This window comes from Pogona vitticeps, chromosome 12 (assembly GCF_051106095.1).
Source record: "Pogona vitticeps strain Pit_001003342236 chromosome 12, PviZW2.1, whole genome shotgun sequence".
Taxonomy (NCBI): Eukaryota; Metazoa; Chordata; class Lepidosauria; order Squamata; family Agamidae; genus Pogona; species Pogona vitticeps.
In genome coordinates, this window is record NC_135794.1 from 9,078,966 (window position 1) to 9,101,166 (window position 22,201).

Below are 22,201 nucleotides of genomic sequence, written 5' to 3' on the forward strand. Positions count from 1 at the left end.
ACGATGCAGTTAGAGTAAGATGGTGGGAATCTGGGTCAGGAAGCCTCAAGTTTCAAGAAAATGTAATCAAACATTTGTTTGAGTTTTTGCTAGCTGGTTAATTTACTGACTTAAATCCGGGGGGATTTATCTATGAGAAGCTGCCTTTCTAAATGGGAGGCTAAGCATCCTTCACTATGATTAGACGATGCACCCGTCTATTTGCAGACACAGACAGGATTCTTCCTCCTGTTTCACCTGGAAAGGAATAGGACCATATTGTTTTGCGCATGCTTGATCTTGCTGTTTAGTACATGAATGGAAGACCCTCCCAAGAACTCCCAGCGGATCCTGGGGATGGTCTTCAGGGCAAGGATGGAGCCCATTCTTTGCATGCAGAAGGTTCTGTCTTTAAGCCCTGCCATCTCCTGGTTGGGCCAGGAAAGGTAATCCCTTGAAACCCTGGAGAGCCTTTCTAGGTCACCAACCCGGAGCTGGCCGGACTAAGAGTCTGACCCAGGATAAAGCAGCTTCTTATGGACTTCCCTTTGTTTAAGCAGAAAAAGAAGAGTTCCAGAAAGTAATTTTGTTTGAGCAGGGACAGCTAGAATTGTCCAGTCCGTGGAGAAATCTAGGATTTTAAGACAACTGTATTCAGAGCTTGGAAATGTTACTTTCCCCCCTGCAACTAGACCCAGTCTCCTGACCTCTAAGTTTGGGAGGGGGGGGGAACAGGCTCTTTCTTCTGCGGCTGCCACAGTTTTTGTCACCTTGCTGTTTCGCCTTTGTAAGGCTTTTCCCAACTGGGAGAGACAGGTGGTGCAGGAGGATGGAAAGGTTGCAAGCAACCAGGGCTAAGATTCTCTTGTGTGTCCACCTGTCTCCAGGCATCCTCCACTGCTCTTGATCCCATTAAGCCATTTCCAGGTGCCTGCAAAGAGAAGGGAGGATTTGGCGAGTGGGAACAGGATCTCCCAGTGAGCTCCGTTCACCCCAAGGGCTGCTTGTTGCCAGTCCTTCATCCTTGTGCAACATTGAACCGAGTCGTAGATTCTGTGCTCTTCCAAACACACACACAGGCTTATAGACAGGATCCAGAAAAATGGCGGTGCAATGGCCTAAATCCAATTATTATTATTATTATTATTATTATTATTATTATTATTATTATTATTATTATTATTATTATTATTATTATTATTATTATTATTATTATTATTATTATTATTATTATTATTATTATTATTATTATTATTATTATTATTATTTATTGTATTTATACCCCGCCTATCTAGTCATTTCGACCAGTCTAGGCGGCTTACAACATATAGTAGTCCTAAATAGAGGAGAACCAATGAGTCAATGACTGAAGAGTGAGTCAACACCTAGACCGATCCCCTTGAGTCATCTCTAGCTAAAATGATCAACGGCATCTCAGCCGTCTTGAGACCTTCCCCTCCCCTTCCGCTTAGAGTTTGGAAGACAGCTGTGCAGGTTTTGTACTTCCCGGCAGATCCACAGACTGGGCCCCGTTGTTATCCACACAACGATTCTAGAACTTTCTAGTTTTCATTCCCTTTCCCTGGACAGAAACAACTTAGCAGGAAGAGTATCTCAAGCCTGGTAACATTATTCCCCTGGTGGGTCCAAGGGGCCTGTTCCCTGGAACAATGTTGGAAAATTTTAGGGGATCCAGGGGTGTTGGAGGGCCACATGTAGGCTATCCTTCACCCAACCCCATGCTGCCTTTCTAAATATGCATCGTACTGTCAAGCACCACGTACAGAATGGTGGCACCGTAGAAATACATCCTGCATTTGTCCGTGTCACTGGCCAGGGTATCTCCCCGCCCCCATTCCCAGATTAGCACCCCTTTTGCATGTATTTGTTGGGTGGGGTGGGGTTATTTTTTGGATTTAGCTTGGGTCTCAGTCGCCTGCCCTTCTCCCTTTGCTTCCGTAGCTTCCCAGTCGTCCCCGACTCTCGCCGGAATGCCGGGATCTCCTGCAGCGCCTCCTGAAGAGGGACCCCCAGCAGCGCATCTCTTTCCAGGAGTTCTTTGATCATCCTTTCGTGGACCTGGAACACATGCCTAGCAAAGAGAGCCTGGGCCAAGCCGTGAGTGGAAACGGTACCAGGAAGGAGCCCACGATAAAAGGAATGGACAGGGGGGGGGGAATGGCTCACTCGGAAGCAGCAGGGTGGGTGGGAGCTGGGGAGGAGGCCGCTCTCTGGAAGGGACCAAGGAGGGGGGGCTTCCCTAAGGCTGACTGGGATGCGGCCGGCCAGGGGGAGCCGACGGACGGATGGAATAAGAGATGCAGGGAGGCAGCCGGCAGGGGTCCCTTGATCAGCGGAAGCTGGCATTTACTGGAGCAAGATGCTCCAGGAATCTAGACCGACAAGGAGTGTCTGTCCTGGCTGGGGATTAGGACAGTCCATGAAATCTAGAGAGCACCAGGGTGAGAAATACGACATTGCGGAGTACGACAGGAGTGGACAGCATCAACGGGTGATGGGGGCCCTCACTGGCCCCGATCCTCAAGAAACTTGTACCCATCCCCTACCCTGCTCATTCCTTATCTTATCCCAATTTAATTTAAACAAACGAGAAAATATTGGCCCCAAATTCCACCTAGACCTGTTTTAGCTACATATGCAGGGATCATATTTTCTAGACACAAACTCGCCCGTTTCATGGGTCATGGGGAGGGGTGGAAGGGTGGTGGGGAGGGCTGCCCCCCTCAGCTTCATGGTCTGAACCAAGTCCCTGGTCTGACCAAAGTCCACTCAGACCAAACCATTCCCCATCTTTCTTCCCAGGGCTTAGCCATGTTGCCCAAGGAATGGCGTGGCTGTAATATTTAAATGTTAACATCTTACTCTTGCTTTTGTGAGTAACGTCTTACTCACACTTTACATTTTCAATAACCAGGCTGGATTTTTTTAAAAAAACATCTGCTTGAAAAATACAGACAAATAGCTCCATATCCCACTGACTCCCAAGGAGACATTTTTTTAGAAATAATAAATAAGCATTTTTACACACACACACGCATGCAAAAGAAAACTCCCTAAAACTGGTAGCAGTATTGCAGATCATTTTATTCTAAAAACAATACAATATCATCATGAACTCAAAGAAGCAATGTCTTCTGTTGTTCTGTGTAAACGGGCTCCTTCTGAGCTCCAGTTCTTTCCTTCCCATCCCATATTCTGTTCTCCCTACCAGACCTCTCTTGTAACGGAAGCGGTGAAGAAGGACCAGGAAGGAGACGCAGCCGCCGCCCTCTCTCTGTATTCCAAGGCCCTGGAGTATTTTGTCCCTGCCTTGCGCTGTGAGTAGGCTACCCTCCGTTTCCACTTACTTCTTTATAAGGTGTGCAGCTCTAGGAGGTTCCAAAGTATTTGATTTTATTGATTATTATTTAAGATCCATTATCTTTCGCTGATCCATGGAGCCGTAGAGTTGGGTGGGACCTTGAAAGGTCATCTAATCAATCCCCTGCTGACTCCACTGACTTTGCCCTTCTGTGTAATGGATTGTCTTTTTTTCCTTAGATGAAGTTGACGCCCGCAGGAAGGAGGCAATCAGGTGCAAGGTCAGTTGGACGTCTGGACCTTTTGAGCGGGGGATTGTGGAACTTTGGGTGGGCATGGCCAGAACCTCTGGCCCTGAGGGCTGAGGGATTCTGTGAATTGCAGTGCAAGAGAAGTAACAGTTCAAGTGGCTGTGTGCCGATTTGTGGTTTTCTGGATGACAACGGCTAGAGTCCCCAGAAGAGCATATGATCCAACAAAATGTCTAATTTCCAGGCTCCGGAAATTGCTTAGGTAGAAGTAGTTGTGCCCCGCTTAACGATTACCCCGTATTACGACGAATCTGCTTCACGATGTTTTTGTGATCGCAATTGCGATCGCAAAACGATGGTCTAAATGGTTTTTTTTCGCTTTGCGAAGATCGGTTCCCTGCTTCGAGAACCGATTCTTCGCATTACGACGATCAAAACAGCTGATGGTTGGGTTTTCAGAATGGCCGCAGGGTGCTCAAAATGGCTCCCCTCTGTGCTTAGGGATGGATTCCTTGCTATACAGGCACCGAAAATGGCCTCCGTATGGAGGGGAAAATTCCAACCCACACAAATAATGCAAAACATCTCAGAATGTGGAAACCAAGAAACAGATTCCAAATAAAACTCCCAGACTGGTCTCCAGGATTCAGCAGAATCTGCAGGACAGCAGAAGAGAAGGCAGCTTTTCTTTCTTTACGACTGCAGCTTTCCGACTCTACGAATTCATTGTCACTAGCTGTTCGGGTGTCTACTCAGAATGACATCGCTGTAACTGTGGCTCACGCCTGTGCGAATGGGCAGAGGGCATCTTAAAACACACATCGTGTTATGACCTGGGGTAGGTGGGGAGGATTGTTGGTGGGGTCTAGCACCTCAGAGACGCATTGGTTTGGAAAAGAATGCTGTAGACAAGGGCATTTGAAGCATTGGTCACTGGCAAGGTGAAATCGTGGAAGCCGTGCCCCCCCCCCCCCCGGGTTACCTCTTGGAAGCTCTGCTTGGATCTGTGTCAGCCCCCTGTGGATGACCCCACCCCTGAAAGAGAATAGTTTCAATATTCCGTCTGCCTACGATGTCCCCTTTAATGCTGAAAGCAGCTTTTGGAAACACAATGAACGCTGGCGTTGCTGGTGCTTCTCTTCTCCGGACCCTCTGGCAACAGAGTTTTAGATGACGGTGTTGTGCGATTTCCCCCCTGCTTAGGTGAGTCAGTACATCTCTCGAGCGGAGCAGCTCAAGGCGCTGGTCTCCTCCAGCAACAAAGCTCTCCTGCAACAAGGCTGCCCGTCCAGAGATATCTTGAAAGGTAATTTCCGGAGAGAGAGAACCGGGCGGCCACATCCATCGGTTGTACCGGGGGGGGGGTTGTGCCTTGCTATTTTATTATTTATTTATTTATTGGATTTTTACCCCGCCCCTCTAGACCATGTCTACTCAGGGCGGCTTACATAGATAAAATAGAACAATATAAAATATATAAAATTATAAAATTACAATTACAATTGAACAATTAATTTGAAGAAGATTGCCAAGATGGCATGCTACCTGAAACAATGTTTTATTCTGAGTCTGAAGTCAGAAGGAGCTGCCACCAAATGTTGCAGCGTGAGGTGCTTCCCGCCCACCCGTGTTGCAGCGGTCCCTGGATTCCTTCAGACTGCTCCCTCCCACTTTGTTCCGCCAATCCATTAAAATCAGTCAACAATCTCCTGACCTACTCACTTGGCTCATCCATCTTTTGAGTTGTTTTCTCATAAGGAAGGGTGTTATTTTTGTTTTTACATGCACTTCTGTACACCCTTGGTTTCCCCCAATCCTGCGTAGACTTTTACGTGTGAATGGTGCTACAGAGGCTAGGGAACCCGCATCCTAAACATCAGAAATGGAGGAAAGGATCCTAATGCCATCATTGCAGAATTGGTCCCCCACCCCCTTTGTCTGTTGTACATAGGATTCTTTTGCATCCGTAATTTCAGGCTTCTTTGATGGATTGTGGAATCAATCCCCCGCTGATACAGAGGTCCCACTGGTTTAGGTCCCTGCCTGTAGAGCCCAAGGTTGGGAGTTCGATTCCCCACCTTTCCTCCTGGGAGTAAAGCCAGCCTGGGTAGTCTTGGGCAAACTGCACTTATCCAGGGTGCCCTCAGAAGAAGGGAAGAGGATTAACCGCTTCTAAGTATCCTCTACTTGGAAAACTCTGGAAAGGGTTGCCACAAGTCAGAATGGACTTGACAGCACATGGTGAATATTATTAAGTAGAAGTATCCTGTGCTCTTTAAAGCTGTGAAACATAAATGCGTTCCCTTGACCTTTGATAATATGAAAAACCACACTTTGTGCTCTAGGCATCGATCTGTTTTGTTATTTTGAGGGAAAATAACCTTAAGATGAATAAAAGAAAGGCTTAAAATTTGACCACAAAAATATCCCAAAAAGTCTGCTAAAATGCCCTTTTAAAGCAGTAAGACACTCTTACTGCACTGCACCAATGAAGTAACTTGGTTCCCACATTAATTTTGGAGTGTAAACCAGGTACTGTGATGTTACAAAATCTTTTTCCCCTTCCCTGTCCTCTGTAACCCCACGTGGGTGTGTGCAGGAACACAGTTGTGGAATTTGTGCCTCTGAATAAAACAAGCCCCTACAGCATCCTCCCTAAAGCATGTGGCTGAGCTCCCATCATCCCCTGCCAGGGTGGCCAGTTGTCATGAGGGTAGCGGTTAGTTCCACATACCTGGGGAGCATCTCCTCGCTTAGAGGTGCACAGGTAACACTTCTAATTGTATGTGAATGATGTCCTGGCCACCAGAGGGCGCCACTGACCACTTCCTGACTTCCCTTGAGCAGAATCAGGCAGAGAGAGACTGCCCTTATTCTCTTTTACCTTATTCTTTGTGTTAGGAGGACCTACCAAAAAAACACCATGTGTACAATGTCACACTCACCTGCAACTTTCCCCCCTCCCACATCCGAGACAAATTCAGTCTTATGTTACAAGTGGGACCTCAACAACATTCTCTTTCCAGAAGTATGAAGACATATCTCTGCCATTGATGCTTATTGTGTGTTTCTTCCCAGCTGTGTCCGTTTCATGAATAAGCAAGTTGAGGCCAGCTGGGACATAAGCAACACCACCCAGTGAGCCTGTTTCTGGCCTGTATTCGTTTTTGATGGAGCACATGTTGTTTTTTTACTGCAGAAAGTTTTATTGTATTTCTGTTACAGTGGTGCCTCGCTTAATGAGCGCAGTTTAATGACGAATCCGCATAGCGACGCGTTTTTTGCTATCGCTAATGCAATCGCATTGCGACGTTTTGAATGGCAAAACATCGCATTAGGATGTTCTAAAAACAGCTGATCAGCGGTTCCAAAATGGCCACCAGAAGAAAAAAATGGCCGCCCGCTCCGTTTTCGCGCCCTGCCCTCACTTACCAGGCGGCGAAAATGGCGGCTGGATGGGGGAATCTTCACATAGAGGTGAGTTTTCGCCCCATAGGAATGCATTAAATGGAGTTTAATGTGTTCCTATGGGTTTTTCCCCACCGCATAGCGACGAATCCGATTAGCGACGTTAATCCTGGAACGGATTAACGTCGCTCTGCGGGGCACCACTGTATTTTATTTTACACACAGGAGAGGGTTTCTGGAAGTTGAGTCGTGGCAACTGGACTTCTTTCTTATTAGGTTGAAATGTTTTGCTACTCATCCAAGTAGCTGCTTCAGTCTGAAGAGAGTTGGTAGGATGTCCCCGATATATCCTCCACATTGGTTTCACTTTCCCCCTGGCCTGAATAAGCTCCTTAGATGGACAAAGCCATGGGTCGTTAACAGTGGCTTCTCTGGTTCCTAGTTTTTGACTTCTAGTTTTCTAAAATTACTTCTAGAAGGTGGAGGAACAAGGTGTGGCATGACATCTTGTTTTAAAGGATATTAGAAAGACCACACCCACCAGAAATAGCACTTTTAATAACCGTTATGATAATGGGTGGAGAAGGACTGCAGAGGTGGGATTATCCCTCACCCCCCAGTCCTTTGTCCATCTAAGGAAACTGCTCAGACCAGGAGGAGGTGGAACCAAGGTGGAGGATCTAACAGGGGTCTCCTGACAACTCTCCTCAGACGGAAGAAGCTACTTGGATGAGTAGCGAAACATTTCAACCTAATACAGTGGGGTCTCTACTTAAGAACTTAATCCGTATTGGAAGGTGGTTCTCAAGTGGAAAAGTTCTTATGTAGAATCTGCATTTCCCATAGGAATGCATTGAAAACCATTTAATCCGTATCTGCTCTTTTCCGTCCATAGAAACTAATGGGAAGCTGCTATTCCACCTTCTACCACTAGAGGGGGATTTTTTCTTTTTTTTCCCCTTAGGTCAGGGAACAGTGTTAAAAGCACTTCTGACGAAGCTAATTTTGAAGCAATGGACTGAAAACCAATTAATCCGTTCTGGCTGTTTTTTTGTTATGTAGAGGTGCGTTCGTACATTGAAGCATTAGTTCCCATAGGAACTAATGCAAAGCTGGTTAATACGTACTCTACCACTAGGGGGAGAACTTTTTTTTAACCTAAGATGACCTAAGGTTAAAAAAAGAGCAGGAAAGTTTTTTTTTTCCTGTTCTTATCTGGATTTTTGTTCTCAAGTAGAAGCAAAATTTAGCAAATGGAGCTGTTCTTAAGTGGAATTGTTCTTAAGTAGGGACGTTCTTAAGTAGAGACCCCACTGTAAGAAAGAAGTCCTGTTGCCATGACTCAGCTTCCAGATAACTTCACCTGGAGGACAAAGAATCTTCACAGATTTGTCCGTTTGTTTGTTTTTTTTAAGTGAAGTGAACACTCCACTCTGTTCCTTCACGACTCAATCATCCTTGCTTTGTTGCTCGTTATTGTAGGCCAGCCCTCTGTCTCTTAGGCAGAGACGGTTCACCTTGACTCCGGTTGCCACCTGGCTCATGCGTCTTTCCAATTTTCTTACAGAGATGTCAAAGGACAAGCCACGCCTTTACACTGCTCTGGAGCTTGCCTCAGCGGCTGTGGCGAAGGTCAGACTCCCGGGAGAAGCGCGGGGGGGGGGGGGAGAGGCATGTTGGAGGGAGAGGACCATTTATTCCTGATCATCATAGGCCATCTGCAGTTCTGCGGAGTTCACTCTCTGTGATTTGGTCTCCCCCACCCCCTTTGAAAAAAATTAAAACAAAAGCAGTGAAGTCCCTTTCTAGTTTTCTAAAACCACTTCTAGAAGGTGAGGGAACAAGATGTGATGTGATGTTATGACATCTTGTTTTAAAAGGAGATTTGAGCTTTCCAGGGCAGCCAGAAGCTTAATTATTCTTTTTTTAGAATTTATGAATGAATGAATGAATGAATGAATGAATGAATGAATGAATGAATGAATGAATGAATGAATGAAAGAATGAATGAACAGGGCAGGCCTGAATGGCTTTCCACTTAACTACTTAATTGTTAGAGCAGTGTGATAATGGAACCTCAGGGCATGGTGAGCACTCCAACTCTGGAGAAGTTCGAGAGAAAATTCTCCAACCCCCTGCAAGCTCTGCTTTGATTTGGATTCCTACCTTGAGCCAGGGGTTGGACTTGATGACCTTCTAGGCTCCTTCCCACTCCGTTATTCTATGATGTTGTAAATGGTAGCCTTCCTAGGCTTTCTGGCAGGAGTTTTTGCTAGCCCTTCCTGGACCTACAGGGTAAACCAGTCTCCCACCTATTGAGCCTTGGCATCTCTTGGCACCCCTTCCCTCTTAAGGAAGCGGAAAGACCTTTCCTGAGTTTGTTCCATCTCCTCGTTGTGCTTTCTTTACATGTCTGGGTTTGACCTGCCCTGCTGAATGCTGTTCTCAAATGGCTCCTTGGTGGGTGGAACTTTTCCTCTGTGTCTTTCCTAGGAGGAGGAGGGGAAAGATGATGCCGACACTCTGGATCTGTACCAGCAGAGCCTGGGGGAACTGCTGCTCATGTTGGCAGGTGAGTGGAGGCTTGGTGTGCCATGGCAGGTACGGGGTGGTTCTTGCAGTGGAGGACGTGTATGTGTGCGCATGCATGTTGTGTGATGCTTTGCAAGATGCCTTGTGCGCTTGTTTATTTATGAGAATAAGAAAGAGAAAGAAAAATTGGCGGCGGGGGAGAGAGAGGTAAACAGATTAGAACTGGTGTGTGTGCTTTGCTCTCGGAAATTCTTAATATCCTGTGATAGATTCGCATTTGAAATGTTTGAACCAAGTATGCAACCTTTCGTCATTTTACATCTTTTGTGCTTTCTTGGTCTTTAACCATTCATGTTTGTATTTCTTTCTTGGTCACCCTCTCAGTCCAAGAACTTCTTAGCATCACTGTAGCAAATCCCCTTTCCAAAATGTTTCTCTTGTTTAGAGTTGCCTGTGTCGATGTCCACAATTCCAGGCTCTGCAGCAGAACCAGGAATGCAAAACACCGCACAACGGGCCTCCCGCAGTTCTGCTTTTATTGCATGGTATATTTTTCATCTTAGAAAAGCTGTTCTAGGCTGTCTCGATCCAGATTTGTATTGTTTGTACAGGAACCCATTGTTCAACTAACTAAATTCCACGGTGCTGCCTCTTGATCTATCCTAGCATCAGGTAACTGAAGCCTGGTAGACCTTCCGCTGCCCACTAGAGCAACAGAAAACAAGTCTTTTCCCTCTTCTTGGTGAAGGACTTTCAGGCTTTGAACCCTGTTGCTCCATAAAGTTCAGAGGAGGGCAACGAGGATGATCAGGGGACTGGAAAACAAGCCCCATGAGGAAAAACTGGAAGAACTGGGCATCTCTAGCCTGGAGAAAAGAAGACTGAGGGGTGATAGGATAGCACTTTTCAAATACAGTACAGTGGTGCCTCACTTAACGATGATAATCCGTTCCAGGAAAATCGCTGTTAAGCGAAAACATCGTAAAGCGAAATAGAAAACCCAATTGAAACACATAAACCCGTTCAATGCATTCTAATGGGGTAAAAACTCACCGTCCAGCGAAGATCCTCCATACGGCGGCCATTTTCGCTGCCTGTATAGCGAGGAATCCGTCCCGAAACACAGAAGGGAGCCATTTTAATTACCCGGTGGCCATTTTGAAACCGGCGATCAGCTGTTCTAAAAACATCGTTTTGCGAAGAATCAGTTCCTGAAGCAGGGAACCGATCATTGCAAAGTGAAATTCCCCCATTTAGACCATCGTTTTGCGATCACAATTGCGATTGCAAAAAGATTGTCATGAAACGGATTCGTCGTAATGCGGAGCAATCGTAAAGCGAGGCACCACTGTAATTGAAAGGCTGCCATACGGAGGAGGGGCAAGATCTGTTCTTGATCATCCTAGAGTACAGGACATGTAATAATGGGCTCGAACTACAGGTAGCCAGATTTAGGCTGAATATCAGGAAAACTTCTCAGCTGTTAGAGCAGTGCGACTATGGAACCCGTGACCTCGGGAGGGGGTGAGTGCTCCAAAGCTGGAGGCATTCAAGAGAAATCTAGACAACCCCCTGGCAGATAGATATCCTTTGCTCTGTATTCCTGCACTGAGCAGGGGTTGGACTATGATGGCCTTAGAGACCATCATAGTCCAACTCCATTACTGTATGATTCAATATCTTCTCCACAAACCTGCAGATGTTCTGCATTCCCTTGTCTACAACCTTTCCTCAAAGGGCTTTTCCAGATCTCTGCCTCTCTTCTTGGGGTTTCTGCACCCTTTCCCAGCCATCCACAGCCGCCCTCCCTAAAGTGATGATGGCATATTTTGAGGCCTGCCTAGAACAGCCATTAAATCTCCCTGATCTAGAAGGACCTGCAAAAGCTTCCAGAGGTGGTCAGACCATTGCATGAACTGCAATTGAAATTGTAGTACAGTGGTGCCTCGCTTAGCAATGTTAATCCGTGCAGCAAAAATCGCTGCACAAAGCGAAATTTCCCCATAGAGGCCATCACAAAGCAATCACTCTTGCAAAGGCAAAAAGTCCACCGCAAAGCGATTTCATCGCTGTACAGAGTGATCGCTATGCGAGGCACCACTGTAATGCTTCTTATAAGAATTGTACCTAAGCTTTGGGGCTCCAGGCTCCTCATTTCCTGGTTCCCAGTTCTTCCTTGCCAGCAGCTTGCAGTATAGCCCTGGCCACAAGGGAACAGCACCTGCTTTTGATCCAGCCTACCATGTTCCTTCTTCTCTTTGTTTGTCTTTCAAACCATCATTTCTTCTTTTATTTTGCTCTTTCCAGCCGAGCCCGTAGGGAGGAGACGGGAATTGCTACATGCTGAGGTACGTGGCCAGACTCCTCCTAGAGTGGTTGCCTTCTTGTAATACAGAGCGGGCAGCGTTGCGGTGCTCTGGGGTGGCCGGTGCATGAACAGCAAGAGGTTGACATGGCACAAGCCGCAGAAGGGTGCACGGCATCACCCCAGATTGTTCAGTTGGGAGACCCATCAATTTTACAGCCGCTCTTTATGGGGAGAAAGCGAACGCCCATTATGTATTTGTGGGCAGGTGCGTGTCTGGCTGGCTACTTCTCTGGCCACGGACCTGCAACAAAATGTTGCAGTGTGAAGTGCTTCAGTTTATATTCCAACAGCCGAGACATACTCCAGTCTGTTCCTCCTCCGACCCTGTTTTCCCTCCTCCCTCCCATAGATATTCACCATGTTCTAGCCACTGAGCAGTGCACTGTCTTACTTGGGCTGTTTGGGGTCTCTCCTCCTTTGATTTTCATGCTTGTGTTTTCCCCAAAAAAGCGTTTTGTAGTTCTGAATTTCCCGAGCCTGTCGAGGCCTCACTTTTGTCCAGACGCCATGCCCCTTAGGCCACAAGTGCAATGCCAGTCAGTGCCTGATTTTTAGACATGTAGGGAAGGATACCCCTCAAAAACACCCCCTTTTCTCCCATGGAACACAAGCACCTCATATCAGGGTGCTTAATGTCAGCAGAGTGATTGCTAGTTTGCCTTCCCATCCTGCTGTGCTATAAGTTGCAGTCCCCCTTTTCTTTTTCCTCTCCCCAAATCATCAGCATGAAAGGATGACCACTTTCATTTTGTGTCAGCAGATCCAGACGCTGATGGGCCGAGCAGAATACCTGAAAGAACAGATCAAGGTATGAAGAAGGATATGGGTTAGACTCCAATTATATAATCAGTAGGACCTCGGCATCCGTAGGGAGTTGGTTCCAAGCCTCCCTTACTCTTCTGTGGATGCTGAAAATTGCACACATTAAGAAACTCTCTCTGTGTAGCATAATATCTGGTTCCCTCTAGTGACCAGTTCTGGTAATACACCTTGGAAATTCAGTGTTTTCAGACAGTGGATAAGTGAAACTGTGGGTATTGATCCTGTGGATATGGCGGCCCACCTGTACTGCAAATTTGGGCAAGGCTGGTCTTTGAGGTTGTGTAGCACACCAGAGTTGGCTGGGACGAGATATGAAAATAATGAGATTTGAGACAAATATTAGCTGAGAGTTTGCAGGGGTTGGGGTATATATTTTAGAACCCTGTAGTGGGAGGGGAGAGAGGTTGTAGATCTTGGGAGATGCTTCTCACTTGGGGGCACAAGAGGTTTCTGGGTGCCATCCATAGGCGATGCTGTGGCTACGGAAGGAAGTCTACCTGGTCTCTGGCCATGGGATATGATTCTCACTTCATGTCCTGGGTTCAAATCCTGGACGGCTACAATCCTTTTCGTATTTCAAAGACAATATTTCCCTGAAAACTTTTGCCTCTGGCAGAAAAAGCACGAGGCTTCCTCTCCTGGATTCCAGATATCCTGGGTTTTGGGGCTAGCTAGTTGTGTCTCTTACATTCATTCATTCATTCATTCATTCATTCATTCATTCATTCATTCATTCATTCATTCATTCATTCATTCATTCATTCATTCATTCATTCATTCATTCATACCCTGCCCATTTAGACTGAAGTCTACTCTGGGCGGCTAACAACACATTCATAAAAACAAAAACAGTATAAAATAGAACAACAATATAATATGATTCAAGATGGCAAAATTAAATTAAGTAATGACAGGAGGGAAGGCCTGCCTAAAGAGCCAGGTCTTAAGTTTGCTCTTAAAAACGCCCAGCGAGGGAGCCAGACAAATTTCTGGGGGGAGACTGTTCCAGAGGTGAGGTCTACATCTGGAAGGATCTGGGCTGTGGAACTCTTGTCCTAGATCACATCATGGCTCTATCCCTGGCTCTTAATCAGTAGAGCAAAAAACGAAGCCTCCATTTTCAAGAGCAGTCTATCTCTGGGTACCAGATGCTAGGAAGTAATAGCAGGAGGCAGAAATGTCAATTTAAGCCTCTTTTGCAGATTTCTCATAGACTTTTGGTTGGCCACAGTGAGAGGCAAGATGAGTGAAAAGGCAAAGGACTGAGAAAAATCCCTAATGAAGGTGGTTTTAAGAAAACACAGAAAGCCACTGCTCTTACCTGTAGAAGTTTTGCATCTTTGAGATGGCAGGAAAACTACCGGTAATGTCAGCATATCACCAGGTGCAAATCTCCATCTGGTTGAACATTTTTTTCCAGAGATGGCAAATACTAATTTATTTTGTTTTTTGTTTTGTTTATTTGTTTGTTTTTGTTTTGTTTTTTGGACGATAACTCTCAGAATCCCCCAGCCGGCACTACTGGAATTCTCAGAACATTTCCTACTCTGGGGGAAAAAAAGAAAACAATTCATTTTTTTTAGGGGGGAGGGTTATTAAAAGAACACAAGAGACCCCACAGGCCATGCGGTACCCTTTCCGCCTTCATCCAGGGAGGCCTGGCCCCTGTAACTGGTTAAGGAGCTACGCTGCAAAAGGAGAGAAGGTTCTTGTTTCAGTTCCAATTCCAGTTGTAACAGGTTGAACTTCTGCTGTTGGGGATCAGGAAATAATGACAGACCACGAGGTATTCCTGACTCTGGAAAGATGAGAGGAATGATCCGCTTCTTTCTTTTGCTCCAGATGAAGGAATCTCAGTGGGAAGCCGAGGCCATTGGCAAAGAGGGCATGTTTGACTCCGTGAAAAGCTGTGAGTTGAGTTTCCTTCCTTTACCAGCTCCTCTGTGCCTTCTTCCATCACTACCTGTTTCTCTTCGGCACCTGATTCTTGTTTAAGATCTCTGGGTACAGTCACACAGGCCATAAGAAACCCCCCCCCCTTATATCGCTTGTAGGGGCGAAACAGGCTGGCCTTCTATCCACCTCGGCATTTTTGGTCACGTTTGCTGTGGACTTTCAGTCGTTGTGATCCAGGGATCAAACATGTCCCACCTCTGAGCAGAGCCTAAGGCCTCAGTGGATCCAAACCACAGCAGCCAGGTGGGATCTCCCACAACCCCTCAGTTACAGCCGCTCCAATGGCTGCCGATCCGTTTTTGGGGACAGTGCTGGTTCTCACCTATAAAGTCCAAGCCATCTCAGGGACTTCATCTCCCTTTATAAACCTCCTTGAGTGTTAAGTTCATCAGGAGAGGCCTTTCTCTCAGTCCTGCAACCCTCATAGGTGTGTTTGGTGATGATGGAGAAGGCCTTCTCGGTGGCAGCTCCCAGACTTTGGAACTCCCTCCCACTAGAGGTCAGGCTGGCCTCATCTTTAGCATCCATTCACAAGCAGACGAAGACCTTTCTCTTCAGACAGGCTTTCTCTGAGGGACTGGCTGCCTGAGAGGGGTTTTATAAATTAATCGTTGTACCTTAGTGCTTCGATTATGTTTTGGTGTTGCTTATGCTTTTTAATATATTTGATCCTTTTAAATATTTGTATACTCACTGCTGTTAGCTTTAAATCAGTGGTTCTTAACCTTTGTTACTCGGATGTTTTTGAACTGCAACTCCCAGAAACCCCAGCCAGCACAGTTGGTGGTGAAGGCTTCTGGGAGTTGCAGTCCAAAACTCCTGAGTAACCCAAGGTTAAGAACCAGTGCTTTAAATGATATTAGTGTATACTCACTGGTAGCATTTAATGATATTAGCCGCCTTAGGTCCTTTTTAAGAAGAAAGGTGGGGTAAATATATTTTAAATATATAAATAAATCAGAATGAGGCACAGTGAGGACAAGTATTTCTCCACCACCATATGGTGTAACCACAGCCCCATAATGATAAAAGTAACTAAAAAGTTACACCGCAAAAGGAGAGAAGTTATCCCTCATTAGATTGTCATTCTTATTGGGAGAAAGGCAGCCTGTCAATAAAACAAATTAACCTCTCATGTTAGTTACTTAATTGCACCTTGGTTGCAAAAAAGGAATTAGTCACAATTAACTAGTTATTTGTAACTAGTTACTTATTTCCATGGTCCAAAGAAAACAGCAGCTTGCTTGCATTGTATCATGAGCAGACACCGTAAATAGAAGACCAGAGACGTTTGTTGTTATTAAGCCAGCATTAAAACACACGCGCATTTATCTTTAAGGTGGAGAAAGGAACACAGACGTGACGTCTGACCTTTAACATTTAAAACAATAATAATAAAAGAAAGCTCTCCCCAGCAATACGGAGAGTGCCTTTTTAGGATGATGGCGCTGATTATTATTTTAATCCTTCATCTTCTCCTGCGATAAGCTCTTGAGCCCCCAAAGAGTCAAACGAGGTAGCCACACGATGTCGGAAGGCAGCTCGCGCCTGGGGACCGACAGCCGGACGGTTTCCTGCCCGCACGTAATAGTTTTTTCCTGGATTTCATGTTGGGGTTTTTCTCTTGCCAGATGCCCCCCCCCGTGCTCGTTTAGCCGTTGTGCCGCATTTGCAGGATCAGTGACTCCTGCCGCCCGTTGGGAAGCGTCCGCTTTTCCAGGCATCACCATGGATTGCCTCTCGGAGTTCTGCCGCCTCCGGTCTTCCTGACCTCAGCTGGCCTTTCGTGCGGCTCCCCATTCGGGCCTCCTCTTCTCTGGGTCTTTGTTGTTTCCTTTCGTTTCGATCGTGGCCACCGTTTTGGTCAGGGGATGACCATGGACCGACCACGGAGGCGCCCTTAGCAAAGGGGACCTGCAACGCAATATTGTAATGTGGAGTCAAGGGCTATTGGAAGACACAAGGGAGCCTGAAGGTTTTAAGGGCCTGGCCTGTGCTCCACAGCAGGAGTCTTTAAACGACTCCATTACAGTGGTGCCTCGCAAGACGAGGTTAATGCGTTCCGCAAAAATCGCTGTCAAGCGAAATCATTGTTAAGCGAAACACGGTTTTCCATAGAAAAGCATTGAAAACCGGATAATCCGTTCCATTGGGAACGGATTGTCATCGTAAAGCGAAAATCGCCATAGGAAACATCGTTAAGCAAAACGCGTTTCCCAAGCGAAGACAGCCGTCTAATGAAACAGCGACCATTTAAAACCTGTTTAGCGAAGCAAACCTGACCTGTCAAAACATCGTAACGTGAAAAACAGGGACCTAAAATTTAACCGTCTTGCGATGCAAGGTCCCTAACATCGTAAAGCGAAAATCGCCATAGGAAACATTGTTAAACGCAGCGCAAGATCACTCCGAAAACCTAATCGTAAAGCGAATTCATCGTTAAACGAAGCAATCGTCTAGCGAGGCACCACTGTACATTTAAAAGTCTCTCGTGTGGTTTTTTTTTTGTATTGACAGGCCCCTCATCATTCAGAGTCCTAAATTGCAGCATCTTTAGTCCTTCCTTCTGTGGATTAGTATTATTCAGGGTTACGGACAGATGGCCTAGGTTGGATATTCTGCCCTTTTGCAGCCTGGGTTGAATATTCTTGCCAATTCTTTGTGGTCCCCCTGAATCATACGTAGCGGTTTCTGCACCTGCTCGGAAGGCAGATGAGGCTGTTTTTATTGCACGCTGGTGCACACTCAGACGTCAGACCAGGTATTCACGTATGGGATGAGTGAGGACACACAACCACTTTTTTTAAATTGTCAATTCCCACCCCTGTCCAAATATATCAGGTTATGGCTTCCTTTACTGAGTCAATCTATCTCATGTTAAAATCTTCCTCTTCTCCTACTGCCTTTCACTTTTCCGAGCATTACTGCCTTCTCCAGTGGGTCTTGCCTTCGCTTGAGACTGTACAGCCAAAATAGCATAGTTTGGTTATTTTACCTTCTAGTGAGTATTCAGGTTTGATTCGATTCACAAACCACTTACGTTTTTCTCTAGCATTCTGTGGCCTCTGTAAAGCTCTCCTCCAAGACCAGATATCAAATGAATCTGTTTTTTTCCCCGTTGTCAGCTCTCTGTCCAGCTTCCACATCCACACGTAGTAATCATGACTACCTTCGCATGGGCGATCTTGGCCTTGATCCCCAATGACACATTTCTGTACTTAACAAAAAAAAATGTGGTGTGCAGTTTAAAAATCTCAAACCTTTCTACTCTAAAGTAAGTGTTCTGTGCCATCAAGTCAAAACCAACTTACAGCAACCCTAACAGCGTTTTCAAGGTAAGTGAGATATTTAAGGAGTGGTTTTACCAGTTCTGCTTTCCCGCAGTCAGTTCCTGTAGCTGAGCAGGGATTCGAACCCTGTTCTCCGGATTCCTAGTCCTGTCACTCTTTATCTGCTGTACCACACTGGGAATCAATGAAGCAACTAAGCATACAAATTATTAAAATACCATCCTGCATTTTACATTTGAATCTGGAAATCGAATGTATGTTTTTTACTGTCCAGAAGGTCAGCTTCTGAATTTGCTCCAATGACTCGGAAGCTTCGCGATGGGCATTTAATGGGGATTCAGTTCAGTGAGCGCTAATTAAAACCACGTTTAAAAAAAATATATCTTTCCCGTTTTCTCCCCGTTGCAGCCTGCAGCGTGCAGTAACCCACATGCCCGGAGAACGCCTGGTGGATTCAGTACCTCAAAGCCGAGCAAGCGAAAGGCAGCCCTCTTTACCTCAAACCTGTCTGTGCAGGAAGGACGTGTGAAAATTGGTGGAGAATTCTTGCACGCAGCTGGGGGAAAGGCTGTCACACCCTGAGGTTGTATATGTTGTCATGGTTTGTATAGTGTGATATATTTAAACTGGTATCTTGTAAAAAATTGAGTTCCATGAGTGATGCTATAGAGCTCTGGTTCCCAACGGTGGGCTCCCAGATGTTCTTGGACAGCAGCTCCCAGTAGTCCGGGGGTTCTGGGAGTTGTAGTCCAAGAACATCTGGCGACCCAAGCAAAGAATTCCTGCAAAGCATTTGATGCACAGAACGAGTGGGCAAGATGTAGCTTGAGGGCCACATGTGGCTTCACCACTTTTTTTTGGTGGCCTCTGGAACCCCACTCTACGCAAGGGGTTGTACATAAAGAAATAAAGAATTTCAGTCCAGAAGCGTGATTTTTGCCCGTGAATCCCATCACCTGCCACCAACACCTCGACATTGGAGGATGATCGAAACAGGGAGTTCCATCATTGTGATGAAGCTACAAAACTCAGGCCCTGCAAAACAGCCATGGCCAAAGTTTTGCCAACAATACCGAAGTGCATGATTCAGTTTTGGAACGTGAGATTCAACCATGGACCTCAAGTGACAGGAAGCCGGATTTTGGTTGAATATCAGGAAAAACTTCCTAACTGTTAGAGCAGTACGACGACGGGACCAATTCCCTTGGGAGGTGGTGAGCGCTCCAGTGTTGAAGACATTCAAGAGAAACAACAACCTGGCAGATAGATATCCTTTGATTTGGATTCCTGCCACAAGCAGGGGGTTGGACTTGATGGCCTCATAGGCCCCTTCCAACTTCGCAATTCTAGGATAGTTCTCACAGCTGCCCATGCAAACATGCCTCTGGAAGAAAGATGTGGACAGGCTTGGGACTGACCTGAATGGATGACAAGCACAGGATTTTTGTGGGTTTTTTCCCCCTGCTTTGGCTCCACCCTCCACCCACAAAGCGTACAGCAGCGCACGGTTTCCTGCCAGCACCATCTGCCCCTCTGTCTTCCCAGGGCCCTTTTGGGATGTTATTAATAGATCGCCGTTTCATCTGTGCTCACGCCTCTTGGCACCGATAAGGGAGCCCCCTTGGCCACAGTTTGGGTGGAATCTAAATTTACTTCCCGTTCTCTCTCTTTCTCTGTGCCATTCTCCCGGCCGTTTTCTCTCATTAAAAACAAGAACAGACACCTTTTTCTTGAACGTCCAGCTTTGCAAGGTTTTCCAAGAACTCAGCCTCTCTCCAGCATAGCTCTTCTTGTTAGTCCTTTATAAATGATTCTGTGCCAGTGGTGGGCACTCTCGGCAAGCCCCACGGCCATTTTTCTGATTTACCAGCAGCCCAAGGAAGAGGGGCTACAGGGGAGGGGGGTGACCAAGGAGGCTAATAGGCATAATGCATTTCTTCTTTTTTAACGAAAGTTTTAAGAGCAATGATTGCTTACGGTTTTGGTTCTTACAAAGGCTTCTCATTGATTCAAAAGCATTTAATAATGGTTTTTGGAATTGGTTTCTTGAAATGAGAACTTTCTCTGGTGCCCCCTTGTGGCTCGAAAGGGCTATCAAAACATAGCAGAATGGCTCCCAGTGTCCCCCAGAGTGCAGGGGGGGCACCTTTTGTGCAACATTTTATGCAGGTGTAGGAATTCGGGGAGAGTCACCCACCCATCAGCTGCAAGCGGCCTACTCTGATCAGAGAGGAAGGGAAGATAGATAAGTCTGTTTATTTAAAAATTGCAGAAATGTTTGCCTCTTCCCCCCCCCCCTTTCTTCTAGGGAGTTCTCCTCCACCCACTTTCACAACCACCCTGCAAGGTAGCTGAGACGGAGAGAGGCTGCCCCATGGTCGCCTGGTGAATTTCCTGGTTCAGTGGGGATTAGCTCCCCATTAAGTTCTCGTCCAGGACTGGCCACAGTATGTTGCCTCGTCTCTATTAGTTATTTCTTACCTTTATATCCCTCTTCTCTCCAGTGAACTCCAGCGTCTTTTATTTTGTCCTCACAACAACCCTCTGAGGTAGGCTAAGGCAAGAGTCAATGCCTCTGATCATCCCCATCTTAGGATGCACCCACCAATGGTCCATCCACCCAAAGACCAGCACCATGTTCGAAGAGGGCTGTGGTCCAGGTTCCCCTGCTTGGGCTTGTCTGGTGCTGATCAGGGAGCTGCTGATCAACACCGGACAAGTCCGGCCGACTTCCCACAATGCCCTCGGTGCAGCATGCCCCCAGGGCAATATGGGAAATGTTTATTCCAGCAAGCTGGGCAGGAATCTGTGTTAGCCCTGCCAGTGGCGTAGTGACGCTTGCTTGTGTTGTTGTGATGCCCCACCCCTTCTCATTTCGAGTGTGGGAAGGAGAGGAAGGAATAAATAGTGAGGCAACAAGAGAGGAGAGGAAAGAATACGCTAGCCGGGTCAAAATGGGTTCGGCTGCAAAAATAGCTTGTCCTCCCATGGAAACATTGGAAAGCAAAACGGCTCCTACAGGCATTGAGCCACCATCTTGTAGTTTGGATCAGGCAAGATAAGTCGTCACATCAGGGTCTTCCAGTTCCTTGCAAGACTCTGGCTCAGGTTTGTGAAACTCTAGACAGAAACGGCCACTTCGACGTTTCCAGACGGCACTTGGGATGCTTTCAAAGGGATGTAAAAACGTACAGGTGAATGTCTAGGTCCCCACCAGAGACTCCCAGATCCCTCCCTGGTCATGCTGACTGGGGTGTATCGGAGCAGTAATCCAAAATTCCTGGATGGCAACAGCTGGGCGACTGAATCTCAAAGTAAATTCCACGTCTCTTGAGTTCTTCACTCCAGCTATTTTTTCAGAAATTATTGGATTTGGAAGGTTGTTCAAGGAAGCTGTCAGCTATCATTCCTTATATTTATATAGGAGCTTCGTGGTGCAGTGGTTAAACTGCAGTACTGCAGTGAAGGCTCTGTTCACAAGCCACCCAGAGAGGGCTTTCAACCCTCTGGGCTGGTCTATAAGCAGCACTCTAAGCTGTCCTTGATACAATCACACACTTTCAAAACATCATTCTTGCTGGCCTGGCAAGCAGGCAGCCCAGCACCCCCAGCCGCTGGGGGAAGGCTGGGCCGGGCCGGGTTGGAGGGCCGCTCTCAAGCGCAGGCCCAGGGCGTCCCGGCTGTGCTCTGATAGGGGCCGGGACAATTTTGAGGCTGGCTGGCCAGGAGGGGGGCCCAGATGGCCGAGAACCTGACAGATTGCACCAGAGGAGGTGGAAACCCCCGCCAACGCCGCAGGCAGTGGAGGGTCTCCTCACCTCCAGCTGATCTGATCCTCAGGCTCCAGTTGGGGGCTGATGGTTCTCTTGAATTCAGCTCCATCGCCACCACCCACTTCCTCCCCCCCCCCGCAGCCTTATTCTCTTCCTGGCCCCTAACAGCTGGGGCCAAGGGGCTACACATGGTCCAAAGAAGGGTGAGAGGCAGGGGGGTTGATATGTAGGGGGGGCACCTGGGTTTACTGCCCTTCTCCTGGGAACTCAGCCATGCCGTATGAGATACTGGGCAGCTTCTTTAAGATGAAGACTAATCATCCTTAGCCAGTTTGTAATTGGCAATACAATCTAGGAATGATAGTCTTTGTAGTCTGGCCACTTTGGGTCAGTTTAAGGAGAAAGGTGGGGTAAAATATTTTAAATAAACCAACCAATCAAATAAATAAAATTGTATTAGAATTAAAATTCAGCCCCTTGCATTCTCAATTTGCCTTTGAC

At 46.6% G+C, this 22,201-nt stretch overlaps 1 protein-coding gene across 2 annotated transcripts in view; it reads left to right on the plus strand.

Annotated features, from left to right (window-relative positions):
• The window catches only part of ULK3 (unc-51 like kinase 3), a 29,675-nt gene extending 10,821 nt beyond the window's left edge, over window positions 1–18,854 (plus strand). Inside the window, exons 7-16 of one of the 2 annotated variants that reach the window (XM_072981563.2) lie at window positions 1,942–2,097; window positions 3,212–3,317; window positions 3,541–3,581; window positions 4,755–4,857; window positions 8,527–8,591; window positions 9,453–9,531; window positions 11,799–11,839; window positions 12,620–12,667; window positions 14,524–14,590; window positions 18,336–18,854. In XM_072981563.2, coding sequence (XP_072837664.2) covers window positions 1,942–2,097; window positions 3,212–3,317; window positions 3,541–3,581; window positions 4,755–4,857; window positions 8,527–8,591; window positions 9,453–9,531; window positions 11,799–11,839; window positions 12,620–12,667; window positions 14,524–14,590; window positions 18,336–18,352 — 723 coding nt within the window. In that variant the 3' untranslated portion in view covers window positions 18,353–18,854. The remainder of the gene's footprint in view (window positions 1–1,941; window positions 2,098–3,211; window positions 3,318–3,540; window positions 3,582–4,754; window positions 4,858–8,526; window positions 8,592–9,452; window positions 9,532–11,798; window positions 11,840–12,619; window positions 12,668–14,523; window positions 14,591–18,335) is intronic. The other variant, XR_013538993.1, reaches the window with a different exon arrangement.
• The last annotated feature ends 3,347 nt before the right edge of the window (window positions 18,855–22,201 follow it).